Consider the following 15,584-nt stretch of genomic DNA (forward strand, 5'->3'; position numbering starts at 1 on the left):
AGTTAGCTCGTTAGTGCTCGAGAAACAGCCCTAATGAGTGACAATGGGCACTAAGGAGCGTTGAAGCTGATTCTGACTTATGAAAAAAAATACGAGATATCGCTCGTTGGTGCTCTTTAGTGCCAGGTGAGAACCAAGCTTAACAACATATGGTCTTCGTGCTGCAAAAATTCATATTTTTTTTCCCTTTACTTTTTTGTCGTTGAAGAATTTACAGTTTTTTGCAAAAATAAAATACAAATCTTAAGCTATTATATCGTTAATCTAAAGATAGGAAAACTACACCCGTAACAAAATTAAAGAAGCGAAAAAAATCCCGCGTTTTAAGTGAAACAAACGTTGTATTCTATATCTCTTTTTCCTATATGCGCTTATCTGAGGGTGCGCTTATAAACGGGAATAAAATCTTGGTAAGAATTTGGTGCGCTTAACAACAGGTGCGCTTATAATCAGGTGTGCTTGATTTTTTTATTTTACGGTATTTTGTTTTACTTTAAGAGCAGAAATTTTGGCCTCTTTTTCCTGCCCGGCAATAAATTTAACCTGAAATTCGCGAAATTTATTTTCGCGAAAATTAACTTTTTCTAAAAATCGCGAAAGTTTTTTCTAAGTTTTAAAAGCCGAAAAATAACGGAGGCTCCGAGGACAAGGGTAGAAGTAATAGAATAACAACGAAAAAATAATCAGCCTGAAAAATGGCTTAGAGTTTTAACTCTAACTTTGAAAATGGCTCCAAAGCCCGACTCAATGTGGGGAAAATCAGCTAAAAATCAAAAAAAAAAAAAGAATTTCAATTTCAAGACAAAAAGAGAAGAGTGAGACAATAATTTGATGAATTTTTTCTGTATAATATTTGATTGTTTTCTTATATCAAGAATTACTCGATAACAATACAATTTTCCTGCTGCACTCTCTTTTTTTTTGCCGCTCAAAAACATTTCACGAATATCTTTACTCCTGAAGTTGACCTTTTCTTTCTCTTGTTTTTCGTCAACGGTGTGGCGGGCATACTAGTTAACAGAGGAAGTGTCATCACAAAATTGAAAATAAGTTTTCCCATCAGTTTTTCTTCCACAGGTTCAGTATATATATTGTGAATCGATTTAAAATCAATTTGTTTTCATTGAAATTCATTGTCATTCGCAAAAGTTTTTGTTCCCAAAAATGAAGATTTTAAAAAATTTGCGAAAGTTTTTCTGTAAAATTTGTTCCAGAAGTAGAATTCGCGAAAATTAACTCCGCGAAATTCCCGATTTTTTATCCTCGCAAAAAAATTCTGCCCGCGAAAATTTCTGCCCTTAAAGTAAACCAAATATTTTAAAATTGGGACTGAGGACGCAAAAATGCAAAAAAAAAGCAAAAAAAATAAAGGACAATTTGAAACAATACCAGATTTTTAGATATCATCTCTGTGATGAAGAAAATCGTATGTCTGAAAAAACAGCGCCCAAGATGTATTGTGTACCCTAACCGGACAAATTTTTCGCGATGTCAAAAAAATTATATTTCGTGACGATTTAATTTCGCGAATTTAGCCCTTCTACAAATTTCGCCTGTGCTTTTACTTGTCTTAAATTTGAAACACATTTCAATATTATAGAAACCTCAAAAATATTTCTATCTTGTTACTGTTTATTTTCTTTGACCCATTCCTCTTCGTCACTGTCGTCTTTGTTTCCGTCGCGATCTTATAATTTCCAAAATTTTGCGAGCATTTAATTTCACGAATTTACGATTTCCAAAAAATTTCAGGCGGATTTAGTTTCGCGAATAGACCTTTTTACTGATAATGCTACCATTTTTAAATTTATGACTTCGCAATGCAGTATGGAAAAATCAGGGTATCGTGTAGTTACTGTTAACATTGGCAAGAAACTGTCTAACAATGGTGTAGTCACAAGAAGAATTAAACAAGTGGAGTGTTGAAAACTTAAGGAGTTATTTGTTAGCCTTTAAGGGGTACTTAAAGCTGATTTAATCAAGAAAGTGCTAGCAGCAGAATTGTTTAATCTCCTAGTATCTTCATCGTTGGAAAGAAAACAAGTAGATATTCAAAACTGACGGGTGTCTAAATTAACTGTCGCATATATCAAAATACCCTTTCCAGAACAGATAACCACTGGATGGATAACTGAATACGTGTACTATCCTGATATCACTACCAAAGTATGCACAGAAAAGTCTAGCTGTCAAAGCTTTGAATGAGGGAGAAAATTTAATAAATGTTCAAATTTATACGCGCCAAAATTTATACCAATAATATCTGAAAGGTATCTGCGTTGTTTTGTACGTGGAGATGTTATACCACAAACACGGGTTAATGAAACTCCTTATAAAACCTGGGTGTGTATGAACATGGATAATCATGAAGATTTAACTGGTGAATGTGGTAGTATTGCTGGTTACAGTGAAAGCTGCAAACATGTTTTTACACTGCTCCATTTTGTTGTACATCGGGTTGCATTGGGTTTAAATAAAACATGTGCGACCAGAACTCAAGTTTGAAACAAAACAGTGGCCTAAAGGTCGACAAAAAATTCATCTTCCTGCAAAATGTCGTCGGTATCTTTAAAAGACCACATATCGAGCATCTACCAGACCATCTTTACCATTAAAATGTCAACATTGGAAATCTGCCAAAATAACATCTTTCATTAAAAATATTTACTATTTGGCTCACCGTTTTTCTAGTCAATCTCTTTGAGGGGCTATTTTTTTATTAAGAAAGTGTCGGACGGAAAAATCGATACTTGAATAGGCTATAAAAAACAATCTGCAAATAATTACGGTTTCCCTATGCGTTTATTCTATTGCCTGAGGGCTGGTTTAGTTTGGGTAAAAAGGATGTGATCATACTAGATACTGACGGGGAAGGATTTAGAGTTTGATTTTAATGTCGGACGAAATCGATAAAAAAAGAACTTTTGAAAATTTCGATTCACTACACGTTTCTATCGAAAGTAAGAGAAAGAAAGATGCAGTAGAGATATATATTTATAGTAAATCGTTACATATATTATGACGCGTGAATAAATTATCCATGTCGGATGTAAACCAATCGCAGTCAATCAATTGAGGTTTTTTCTTCCCTGACAACAAAGGAAATATTATTCGACTATCACAACAACCTTAAAAAAGAATTAATTGACTAACTGTACAATACCATGAGAATCAATACACTCTTCTCTTCTTTGTAAGAATTATACTATATAATATCCAAGATGAAATTAGACAAAAAATTAAGAATATGCTTAGAAAATATGATCATCTTGAAATTTTGCTTGCATCCTAAATAGCAAACACTTGTAAAACACTATTCTTATGTATGATAAAAAGATTGCAGCAGCAGCAAAGTTACATGCAGCGAAAGAAAACGTTGCGTGTGTGAAAGCTAGTTAAGAGAATAAAATTAAAACATTTTAATCAAAAACACCGGCCATATTTACGCCGATTTCAAAGATTACCTTTAAAACCCTTGCACTTTAAAAGGACATCAATACGCTTTGTTTCATGGAATTGGACGGAGCATATTAGGAAACGAACAATGAAAACGCAGTTATTCTTTGATATCAGATAATCGAAAATTTTCAATTTCGTGTTCTTTTGTCGAGTTAAGAGAAATACAACATTTTGTAAATTAACGCCGCTTTATCTTATTTTCTAATGAAAATGGGCGCGCTTTTTAAAGCCGGCCCCATTTACGCTGGCCCTTTCTCCCACCTATCGCAAAAATAACGCCAACTTAGGGCCGGCTTTAAAAGGGCCGCTGAGGTAGTCATTTCCCCTGTTTTTCTCGCTATAATAAAACACCATTTGGATTTACATGTATAAACCCTGGAAATAAGGGTGGTACGATTCGTAAGAAAATACATCAGTGTTGCCGCGATAAATATCAGACAAAAACTTTATGTATATACTAACACTTTCCATAATATATTACTTAACGAAGTGGACAGTGTAAGGTAAGTCATAGGTCATTGAACTTCAGGATGATGTAACAGAAACCTGCCAGCATGAATGAAAAAAACATGAACAAAAACCACCGTCTGAAACCACATACAAGTGGTCCGCTACAGTTATCACCCTCTAATGGTGTAGGTATTACAGAAAACAAATGTAACTTCACAGCCTAGTTAGGAAACAGAAATTCTAAAAAAGAGAATCGGAATAAATAATAGTTTCTGCCTGATAATATAATCTCAGCTAAGCGTTTAGGGATGGCACCGAAGCCTTCAGGGACATCTTGTCACCCCAATTTCTGGACATTTTTGGGTGTTATAAAAAAAGAAGAGGCTATTGTACGTGTTTCGGTACTTCAGTAGTATCTTCAAGGACATCCTGCTCCATCTTGACAAGGACGATATCTTGACAGCAACACCAGAATTCAGCGTATCGTAGGCTTTTTAATACTATGTATATTATATGTATATTGTTTTTAGTTTAGCATTTAAATTAATTTTGAAATACCTTTGTTACATATACTTCACTTTGTATCGCTTTACAGCGAATTCGTTTCTTTCATTGCTATCAGAAATTAGTTAGTTTGCTTCGATAATTTGTAGCATCAAACTAGTTTTATAACACAGCTGGAAATGACTTAAAATATAAAATGACCAAAATAGGAACAATTCTCCTGGGAGCAATTTGCCTAGTACCATTATGCCGAGTTAGAGAAATATTACAAATGAAACATTTTTCTCCAAAATTCCCGCATTTCTTGAAAAGTTTAATTGGAAAATATTACTTAAAAACGTTCTTAAAGGTAAAATTCTCCCCAAAAGAAAGCACATATGACTTATCGGCCACCCTTGATTAAAATAATGAAACTCCCTCATCTATCATTAGTATTACAGTTTTGTACTGGTGTTCCTGTTTTTATCTTTAGTTCTTTTAAATTTAGCACGGCTTTAATTTTCTAATCAAATTTTGCCAATTTTAATTCATATAAAAAAAGGTTGTCAGAACAAGGTATTTAGTTATGCTTCACCTATCAAATTGTTTTATTTGTGTACCACAGCGATGTAACTTTACTTTTTATATTTTCGTGCATCATGTATATACATTATGTGGCTTTGTGGGATTTTTATAAAAGAAGCAGCTTTTTACATTACGGGAAGAAAAGTTGGTGGAAAGAAAATTTGGCGGTTTGACAATTTTGACAAAAATTCTCCAAATATTCTTCCGACCAAGGCAAAATTTCTTTCTTAAAGGTGTAAAAATTACTTCGCCGGAATAAGTCTATTTTTATGGTTTTGTTAGCAAAGAAAATGCGATTAGTCATGTATGTAAAAGAAAGAACACTTCTTACATTTTTGGGTCATCAGCTCTTGATTATACAACTTTCTTAAAAACATTCTTCAAAATAATATTTTGAGGGAAATATCCACTGTCTTTACTATTTGTGTATTTTTAACAGTATCTTGCATTTTTAAATAAATACTAAGAATCATTAAGAAAATAGTTTATTTATTTGACATTGATAAAAAAATAAAGGTACAACTCAGTGTTATTTAACACCTGTGTTCTAATGATCTCTCAACCTTAAAATGATGAGAAACATATACAGTAGACTCTCTATAACTTAAACCCCTGTAACTCGAATCTCTTCTTAACTCAAACGATTTCGATGGCACGGTAGGAATTTCCTAATAAACTCTCATAAAAATCTCTCTATTACTCGAGCCCCTATAACCCGAATATCTCCTTAACTCGAACGTTTTTTTGGTCTCTTCGGGTATTTCCCATCTATATCGCGAACATCGCAACTGTATCTATAACTTTATATGACACAAGCAGTTTTTTGCATTGTTTTGGCTCGCTGTAAACGTAAACAGAGTCTTAGCTTATTCGAAAGTTTCATATCTACATGTGCGAGGGGGTCTTAAATGATTTGAATGTCATATGAACAAAACATAAACACGAAGAAGAATATGACATACTTCTGTTTTTTTTTTTATCAGAAATCTGTAATTCTGTATCATTTTCGTCGGTTGTAATTATTTGAGTTGAATATTTTTGTAATTTTAACGTGTGCTTTAGATGTTAATAATTTAATGCACACAAGACTGGAACGTCGCGAAAATGATTTAAAATAAGGAGGTTTTCTTGCAGTAAAATGACTTCGCGAGAACATACGCTACCTGCCTCTAAAAAAATCTTTTAGTTGTTAACATTTTTAATGATAAAAATGTTAACGATGATTCGATAATAGATTATTTCGAATGTTTTTAACCAATCTCGTCTTGTCACGTGAAGCCAGGGGTCGTGTTTTACAAAAAAAAAAATATTTGTCGCGTTCGAAAAGAACACGTCAAACAGGACACACACATTGCGTGTTTTTTGTTAAACGGTATGAATTTTTTTTTTTACTATTTTCGAAGCATGGTTAAAGAACATTAAACAGCAAATAAACTACGCTCAAGTTCAAGGTTAAAGTTTTTAATATAAAAAATGAAAGTCCTGATGTGGTGGAGTTGGATGTTACATCAAAGAAGACACTCGAGTACAAAGTTAGAAAACATATTAGTCATATTGAGATTTTGAGACATCTGACAAAACAACATGCTTCGTGACTTCTGGGGACATTCTATCAATTGAGTTATGTGGATAGTGAAAAAAGTGAATTGCTAATTAAGGCTGAGCACCAACTATCAGAATGGAATGATTTCGTTTTTATTACCGAGTACTAGTATAGATGTTTACGACTATCGCGAGATTTCTATTCCGAAAGTAGATAATCCTATAAACTACCAAACATTCGTCCAACATTTACATTACCGTCGTTGTCAAAGGTTTATGAACTTATTTCGTTAACTCAATTGATCAAGTTTGCTGAAGAAAATGCTTTTTTATATACAACCTCACAACCAGGTGTCCGAAAGGAACATTCATCTACTATATTGTTATTTGCATTCAAAGATGACATTGTTGAAGAAATGCGTAAAGATAAAATAGGCTTTATTAGCGAATATTACAAAGCTTTTGATGAAGTCAATTATCCAAATCTTTTTAAGAAACTTTGGTCTATCCAACGAATTTCTTCGTGTCATTCAAAGTTATCTTCCTGAACGCACACAGTACGTTCGAATTCGTGATAATATAATCAACGCCCAAGTCGATTTTCTTTGGAGTGCCACCAGGGCAGTATATTAGGTCCAGACCTAATAACCTCCATGTACTTGACATGTCTACCATTTTCCAGAATCATACTTTAACATACAAAGATACAACTATGTCAATGATATCTCTGAAACTGATCTCATGATCTCAATGTCATGAGTAACTTGGTCACATAATGGAACCTTACATTAAATGCAACTAAAACATACAGTATACTTTTTGGCACATCACAAATGATCAATAAACACAAGCTAGAAAATACATACGGAATTTTATGTAATGGTAAGCCTCCCGAACGAAAAGAAACAATTAAACAATTTGGAATAAACTCTAATGAAACGTAAGCCTGTGAAAAAAAATTACTTGGAATAAAAGATCTCCTTTTTGCCAGGTAAAAAACAGCTACGGTCTGTAAAATATACTAAATATTAGTAAATATAAAGTTTGTTTTGACGAGGGAACAGAGACAACATGAGAAGCTGTATTTATTAAAAAATGCTATGTTACTACAATCTTGGACATCAATTAGTGGACAAGTATTAAATTTTAACTCCCCCTTCCCCCAAGCTCAGTGTTGGAGCCAAAACAGTGATTGATCTTCAAAATTCAACCTTGAATTTGGGGGGGAAGGGGAAAATTAAAAAGTCCATACATATTTTGTTCAAGATTGTAGCTTTAAGAAGGTAATTAATGCCTCTACAATATTTTAAAGTAATTGTTGTTGCTTTGATTGACTTTATGTGCAATAATTATGTGCAAAAATTTCGAAGGATATAGCTAGATAACTAGTGCCAAAGGTTTAACGTTTATTTTATTAGAAAGTTTAAGGTAAAAACAAGGTAAGTACTTATATCGAACAATCTATGGATATTTAATATATAAAGGGAGAATAAATTTTTTGTCATTTTTAGTTATATTTGGATGCCAAATATGATATTTCCGATGATTTAAGATGTTGTTTTCGTCCGTAGCACCATTTTGTAACCCCTATAAATTTTATCACACACGTGTTTTGTGGAGACAAACCAGTCACCTACCCCGGCGTATTAGGTTTTTCTTCAGAATAAGTATAAAGAAACTAAGAATTCCTAGGGACGAGATTAACGCCAAATCTACTTCAAGGGCAGAAACTTTCGCGTATAAATAAAAAGCTAAAATTTATGGAGTAACCTTTCGCGTTTCTCAGTTTTCACAGCAAATTTTAAGAAAAATATTTGCGAATCGAAGAAAAAGGTTATTTTTGCGTGAAAAATTTGCGAATGAGAAAAAAAAAAAATAATATCCATCCATGTGAATTTCAGGGAGAGGCCTTAAATTTGCTTGAAAAAAAAAGATTTTTTTGCGTAAAAAACTTTTGCGTTTCTTAAATTGACTATGATTTTGCGTGAAACACTTTCGCGTTTTGCAGTTTTGAAATTTCCAAAGGCAACAGCTTTTGCAAATAAGGAAAAAAAAAGCGAAAGTTTTGGCCCGCGAAAGTATCCTCTCAGGTCAAGCATATTAAACCCGGATGCTAATCAGAAATATAAAAAAAATTATAGCAAGAAGAACTCTTTTTAATGTTGTTCTATATTGCCCTGTCGATGAGTGCCAACATTTTTTCCTTGACCAAAGAGAAGACATAAGATGAACAATCACTGAGTCTGATTGGTGTAGTTAAAGGTCTTGAATATCTAATGTAAAATTTAGGGGCTCTGCAAATAGCTGATCTCAAAAACTTCTAAAGATTACTTTTATTTCCAGGATTTTTGAGCAAAACAAGATTGATGCATATCAAACAAACGTCAATTGAAACGCTATTGGTAAAAAAAGAATATATCTTCCCGGCAGTCTTGGAAGTCTCCTAAAGGTACATACAGTCAGTATAAACCAGGAAAATAAATAAACGACCTATTCCAATTATGTTTGCGAGCAAAAAAATGATGGCGTGCTCTGTAAAAGGTAGGCCTACTCAGACAGCGGTATAAAGTAAGTTTGTTTGTGGTCAATTTTTTATGAGTTGGTAATCGCAAATTATGAAAGAATTTTCAATACGGCTTTAAAAATAAATTTACAATTATTCCAAGTTTTTTTACCAATTTCCAGATAAAAACGCTCTTCATGTGATATTACAATTTAAGTTTTGTTTGAACAAGGTGTTTCATTCACTTCAGACGAAAACAATGCTTTAATTGATTTTTTAAAATTAACCAATCGTATTGTACATACGAAGGGATTCATGCAGCTATTGGACAAAATGAAAACTATTTCCAGATCTCTCAGGATATGAATGAACGTGCAATCGCAGTGCTGGCAAAAATAAATAATGTATATCATAATAGAAGCCGGCAAGTATGTACATATAAACAATACGAGAATCACCAGGAAAGCTCTCGTAACCTTCTTCTCCATTAGTAATCTTTTAAGACGGAATTTTTCGTCCGATGATTCTTCTGTCGTCATCAGAAGACGGAGCTCTGTGGTTTTTTGCTGTAAGAAATTATAAACCTTAACGTATGTCAAACACATAAAAATGAAAGCCAATAGAACGCACGTGTTTGCATATATTAGCAAGTATTCAACGAAACCAACCTTGAAGTAGATAAAAGGTACGGTTACCGAAAACAACCAAATACCAATGGCTATAAAAACACATTTTTTCAAACTAAAATGGATTCTATGCTTTATAGGATATATTATGGCAGTGAATCGGTCTGCGCATAAAACTCCAAGATTTAAAATGCTTGCGGTAATCGATACAAAATATGGCAGTTGAAACATAATTTTGATGTCTTCATTTAACTTGCCAACACTCTCTCGCGCATGCCCGTAAACAGACAATGGCGATGTTATTAAGCCAATTATCAAATCACTAAATGCCAGATTTACGAGAAAAAAGTTAAAAGGAGTTCTTAGGTTCTGCAGCGGATCTCGTATGACCACGAATATAATGATTCCATTTCCGATAACTGACAGAAGAGTGATGATGGACGAAATCGTTGCCGTAAAAATGGATAGCTCGGTTGGAGGCCGTACAGCGTCACAATACATTTCTTTACTTAAATTGAGGTGGAAATCTAAAAAAAAGTTAAATAAATGATCAATAATGAAGCAACAAAAACCTTAAGAATATAACATGTGGAACAAAATACAAGCAATTCCTTAGTTTTACCGAGCTAGATATTATTACAGCAGGCCATCCGGGATGGTGGGTGTGTTTAGATGTGCGTATAAAGTTGAGTTTTTACGTGGTAACAAAATGGATTCCAGCGGAACGGGACAAAAAATATACTCACGTTTTAGGGACTACTAATTATTCCTTTGTTTTTATAATTTTTTTTCCGTTCCTGTCCGCAAGAAAAGCTGTACGATTATATTTTTTGAAAATTCATCCTTATTTGAATGTGATACTAAACCATGCTGCAATAAAAGATATGCTTTCTTCGCAACAAAAGCGAAACAAATCTCTCTTATGTATTATATCGTCGCAGGAAGAATATTATCTGGTCTCCGTGCATAGAAAGAAAATATATTCGTTTCCATCGCTAACTCCTTCTCAAATCGCTATCTTCGACTCGCAGTTTTTTTGAAAACCAAAACAACAACCCTCGTTTTCATCGAAAGTCAAAAACAAGAAGTAATGATTTGACTGAACAGGCAAGCAAACAAAAAGCCGTGCAATCAGCTAAGTAGAACAAGATCACAGAAATCTTTGATACACTTGTACTGATTTTTGTTTGTCCTTTCCGACTTTGTTTTTGAATAACTGAATTTCTGACAAAGGGAATTTCCCAATATCTCCAAGAGAGACTTTTTATTGTTTATTTATATTTTCTTCATAGCTACACAATGCTATCCTTATTATGAGTGCACAAACAAGAACAATATTGCATAGTAGACACTTTTGGATTCACTCACTTCTATGGACTATTTTTCAGAAAACTCTTCCTTAAAAGCAGTATATATGTTCAGGATCTCGAGTATCGACATCTAGATCTTGAGTCTTGCAGAGTATCGGGTTATGGGCTTTAACCCAGTGTATCGGGTCTCATTTTTCACATACGCCGCATAGTTGAAAATCAGGACGAAAAAAAAAGATCGCAGCAGCTTGGTTTCATAAGTTACTCTACTTCGGAGGGTGAATTAATCCGAAAATTTTTTTAATTCTGCTATTGGTCGGCCTAATTAAGGAAAACACCATGCCGTGAGAATATGACGTAAAAAATCTTTCCCTTTGTTTACATGTCACATCAACTTTTGTCTCTAAGACATAACTTATCTAAATTTACTTCTTACTTTATGGTCTTTTTAAGACGGAGAGCGTTCTGTCATCAAAGAAAAACAAATGAAGCACATCTTAAAAGAAAATTATGCCTTCCAGATATTCTTCCTGATCTCTTTTCTGTAGGAATCTGCGTGGCTGTTGTTAAATAGAACAGTGCATTAAAAACAACAGTGGAAAGCACTTCCCTTGCTATGGGAATATATTTTGATTATATTTTGTTTTTGTTTCGATTGAAGGTTTTAAATTGTAGACGTTCGAAAGTGAAATCAAACGCTATTGCGCAAATTTTTTCCCCTTCTTTTGGTTTCCGTGCAATTTCTTACAAAAAATAGTTTTTGTTCGTAAAATAATCTCCGTAAGCACTTACGAAACTCAGGGTTTATGTACTTTCTGTTAACCATGTCACATGTACGCAAAGATTTTGCGAACGTAAGAGAATGAATGAACACGCAATCCCTTACGTAAAAATTTACGTACATGTGAATGCGGCTTACACGAATGTGAATCTTGTTTCAAATAAATTTAAAAAGCGTGTTCAAATATAATTTTTGTTTACATTTTAATGCATATTGATTGGTTGCATTTTAAAGCCGAAAAGTCGGAATGGATTCTACTTTTCGCATAGCGATTCTTTCCACTGCTGCTTTCAACAATCTTACCTCCCACTTTAATAAAAAGTACATCTTATCCTGTTTATATTATGGTAATAATTTGTAATTTAATATTTAAAATTAGTAATAATAAAACATTTTTTTGTGTTTACAACATGCTTTCACGTCAAAAGCCTCCATTTTTTATAGTTTCCAGAAAAAGAAAGTTTGCGTGCGTATAAAAAAGAGTAAGTTGTCGTAACAAACGCAACAAACTTTTTGCAATCAATAAAGTAGAGTTAAAAGGTTTAAACAGGTAAGATCAACAAGCTGCGTGGACTCATTAACAAAGTCGATGCCTCTTTCAAAACCAGTTGTAATATGCAAGAAGCACCTTTCACCAGATTTTTGATCAACACTGGCAAAAATCCTAAGACAATTTTTAATCTCAGCAGTTCACCTGGTGGTCCCTTCGTTTGAGCATTAGAGGTAGCCAGGAGACCCAGCGTAATTTTTCTTACCACCGGGAAATCGGAGTAGTTAAGGTGGAAAAAATTACGCTGGGTCTCAAACGATTTTTCTGCGCTTTTTTATTGGCTAATTCTATTGTTCTTTGCTCACGTGGTCCACGTCGGGGAAAGCCCTTTTCATCCGAATATTCCAGCGAGTGGTTTCACTCACCCTAACAAACATTAGTAAACTATTAAAGTTTTTACCATAGTAAGATGTGACGAACCTTGGTAAAGAACTCACAGATAAATTAAAATGGCCTCCGAAACGATTAGTCACATTGTTATATTTAAACTCGGGGTTTACGCTGAGTCATTCGTTCGCGTCCAAGCTATTGTTTAAGAGCAACTCATTTTATCAACTGGAAGAAAAAAGCTTAGTTAACTAGGCTGCTCTTGTTTAACGGTAAGTTTAGAGCTTTTAAATATACTGTGATACGACATGGCGGGAAGTTACGGGCTTCTGTTTTGTACCGCACGCTATTTCCTGCTCGCCGTATGTTGAACCTCGATCACAGGTCATCTAGCGTTCCTTTTGATATTTTGAGAATAAAACACCAATCTCGTCTCCAAGGCCTCTTATTTGCTTTTTGATCTGTGGTATCAGAAAGAGAGAAAAAGAAGCTCTGGGGACGAGATTAAATGAAACACGTGTTGTTGTTGTCGTCGTTTTTCTTGGACTAATTAGCTTTTCGTATCATGTACGCGTTTTATCCTCATTTTAAAGAACGCTATTGCTCTGGGATCATGGTTGAGTGAAATTTTATCGATAAGTCCAGGTGCATCCAGGGCCATGTTTCAAGTTGGTCATTAAAGGTTTCATTCTGCGTCCAGTCCGTGTTTTTGCTTCCACGTGGTTCCGATGGACAACAGAAGGTAGTGTTTTACACACCTTCTAAATCAAAAACGCTCATGGCTTTAACTTTAAACAACAGAAACTTTGTGTGCTAAAAGTCTTTCTGGGCGATTTGGACGGTTTATACACGTATGCCCGAGGCATTAAAATAGAGGAAAGGACCCTGGGAACGAGGTAAGAGAAAAACACACGGTTCACTGCTAAGTTATATGCACCCACTTCCATTCACATTCTCACAACAGCTTTCCCACCTATTTTATACTTTAGCACATTATAAGCTATAGATTCTAATAATGACAAAGTATGCCTTTCACTTGTCCCTGTAGATAATTAAAAGCGTAGTTTTGAACTGTTGTTGGCAAAATATGATATCAAAAGACATAAAAAGTCTACTGAAACAAGCAAAAAAGTAATGTTCACCTTTCCCAACTTTTCTTCTTTCTATCTTCAGATTTACTTTATAATAGCTTCGTTCGCATTCCTGTGTACATAAGAGATATTATTTTTTGCGGACACGACTTTCACTTTATTTTAAATATTATTTTGCTTTCTTTTCTTTTTTTCTCTGGTATGAATCATAAACATACATTTAATCTCTTCGAATAACTCAGTAGTAACTTTTACTTTCTATGTCCATTTAATATCAGTCAGTGGCCATGATAGCTCAACGGGGGAGAGCAAAGTAGGAGAGTAAATATACCGGTTGTTAACGGAGAGGCGAACAAAAAATTATTTTGTGGCAGCAACAAAATAAAGTTTAAGCGAGAGAAAAAAATTATAGATTTCTAAATCATAAAATCTGCTAAGATAACAAAGAAATAACTCTATTTCACAACTAAGTATCTATATGTACCTTCCTGGCAACCATGTTACAGATTTTTCATGGCTGTAAGAAGTGAAAATAAGTAGGTTTTAGATGTACTTACCAGTAAACATCAAAAATAAGCTCTTTCATTAAGATAATAATTTACGTACTATAGTAGTAACATCATTTTATAACCTTCATTATACTTCTTCGAACTTAAGAAATATTTGTCACAAATTTGTTCAGTAGTATAAAATGACAAGAATTTGTATCTACGTATTATTCAAGTTACTAGGTGAATTGAATTTATCATTTTTGAAATCAGTATTTGTTTACATCTGCTATGTTAAAATTGGGATGAGGATCGGCAACGATGCAAGAAGTAAGCGTGTTTATCGTCTTCTCAAATCTAACCGATATCAATAGCAAAAGGATCCGATCTCAGGACATGAAGAAATTGTGGGTGTTTATATTGTTAATACTTTCATATCTTGCAAAGTGCAATTCCTTTTTTTTTCTCAAAAGTGTCCTTACTTGGAAATTCCATGTCGCTAATTAGAAATGTTTTTTTACCTTTTTAGATATTTTGCAGCACCACTCTCGGAACCGTTATCGTACCTGAACAATCGGAGGTTTCCTGTGATCATGGAACATTCCCACAACAATTTCAAAGGTGAAAACAGAGTGAAATCTCTATATGCTGGAATGTCATGTCATCGTATTTAAGCATGGATCAATAATAAGGAGAAACACTTCAAACTAAAGCCGAAAATTACCAACAAGGACGAGTTGATCGATGCAGAACAACCAATGGAGAGATTGCAAGTTGACCTAGTGAACAACCAATGGAGAGATTGCAAGTTGACCTAGTGAACAACCAATGGAGAGATTGCAAGTTGACCTAGTGGACATTTCTGCATCGACATCCCGTTTCAATAGTAGAACCTTCTCATATGTTCTAGCAGCTATGGATGTCTTTTTTTGATTTCTTTTTTTACACCTCTCGTTAATAAAGAACCGACAGAAATAGTGGGCCCCGTTCAACATATCTTTCGTTTTTTTTGGCCGTCCAAATTATACACAGACAGATCAAGGAAGCAAGTTTAAGCAAGTAAAGAGAGCTTTGTTTTCTTAGATGGAAATATTTACATAAAAGTGTACCTATTATATGAAATTAATAAAAGATAACAAACAAAATAAAATGTTGTTCCGTATAAACATGTTATGCGACAACAAGTGAATACAGCTATTACACGTTCCTGAGAATATGCAGAAGAATCCGAAAGCTCTTGGTGTATATATTTTTCAAAACTGTATCAATCCTGCATGAAAGTTCAGAAATCTGTTAATTTTATATTAACATATAAACTTCCGGTTATAGATAAAGACGAATAAATTAGAAAAGGGTTAAAGAAATTGTTTGAACAAAATATCAAACTTG

The 15,584-nt window shown here is 33.8% G+C and overlaps 1 protein-coding gene across 3 annotated transcripts; it reads right to left on the bottom strand.

The window, feature by feature from the left end:
- Positions 1-7,287: 7,287 nt before the first annotated feature.
- Positions 7,288-13,975, bottom strand: LOC130629665 (neuropeptide Y receptor type 4-like). Of its 3 annotated transcripts, none has more exons than XM_057442943.1 (2): positions 13,759-13,975; positions 7,288-10,175 (listed from the first exon to the last, which is right to left on the bottom strand). In XM_057442943.1, the coding sequence occupies exon 2, from the start codon at positions 10,147-10,149 to the stop codon at positions 9,235-9,237; it is 915 nt and encodes a 304-aa protein (XP_057298926.1). In that variant the 5' UTR covers positions 10,150-10,175; positions 13,759-13,975; the 3' UTR covers positions 7,288-9,234. The 3 variants fall into 3 exon arrangements, with proteins under 3 accessions (XP_057298926.1, XP_057298928.1, XP_057298927.1); XM_057442945.1 differs by lacking the exon at positions 13,759-13,975 and adding an exon at positions 11,395-11,675; XM_057442944.1 differs by lacking the exon at positions 13,759-13,975 and adding an exon at positions 10,395-10,830.
- Between the last annotated feature and the right edge of the window lie 1,609 nt (positions 13,976-15,584).

Source organism: Hydractinia symbiolongicarpus, chromosome 2 (assembly GCF_029227915.1).
Source record: "Hydractinia symbiolongicarpus strain clone_291-10 chromosome 2, HSymV2.1, whole genome shotgun sequence".
Classification (NCBI taxonomy): domain Eukaryota; kingdom Metazoa; phylum Cnidaria; class Hydrozoa; order Anthoathecata; family Hydractiniidae; genus Hydractinia; species Hydractinia symbiolongicarpus.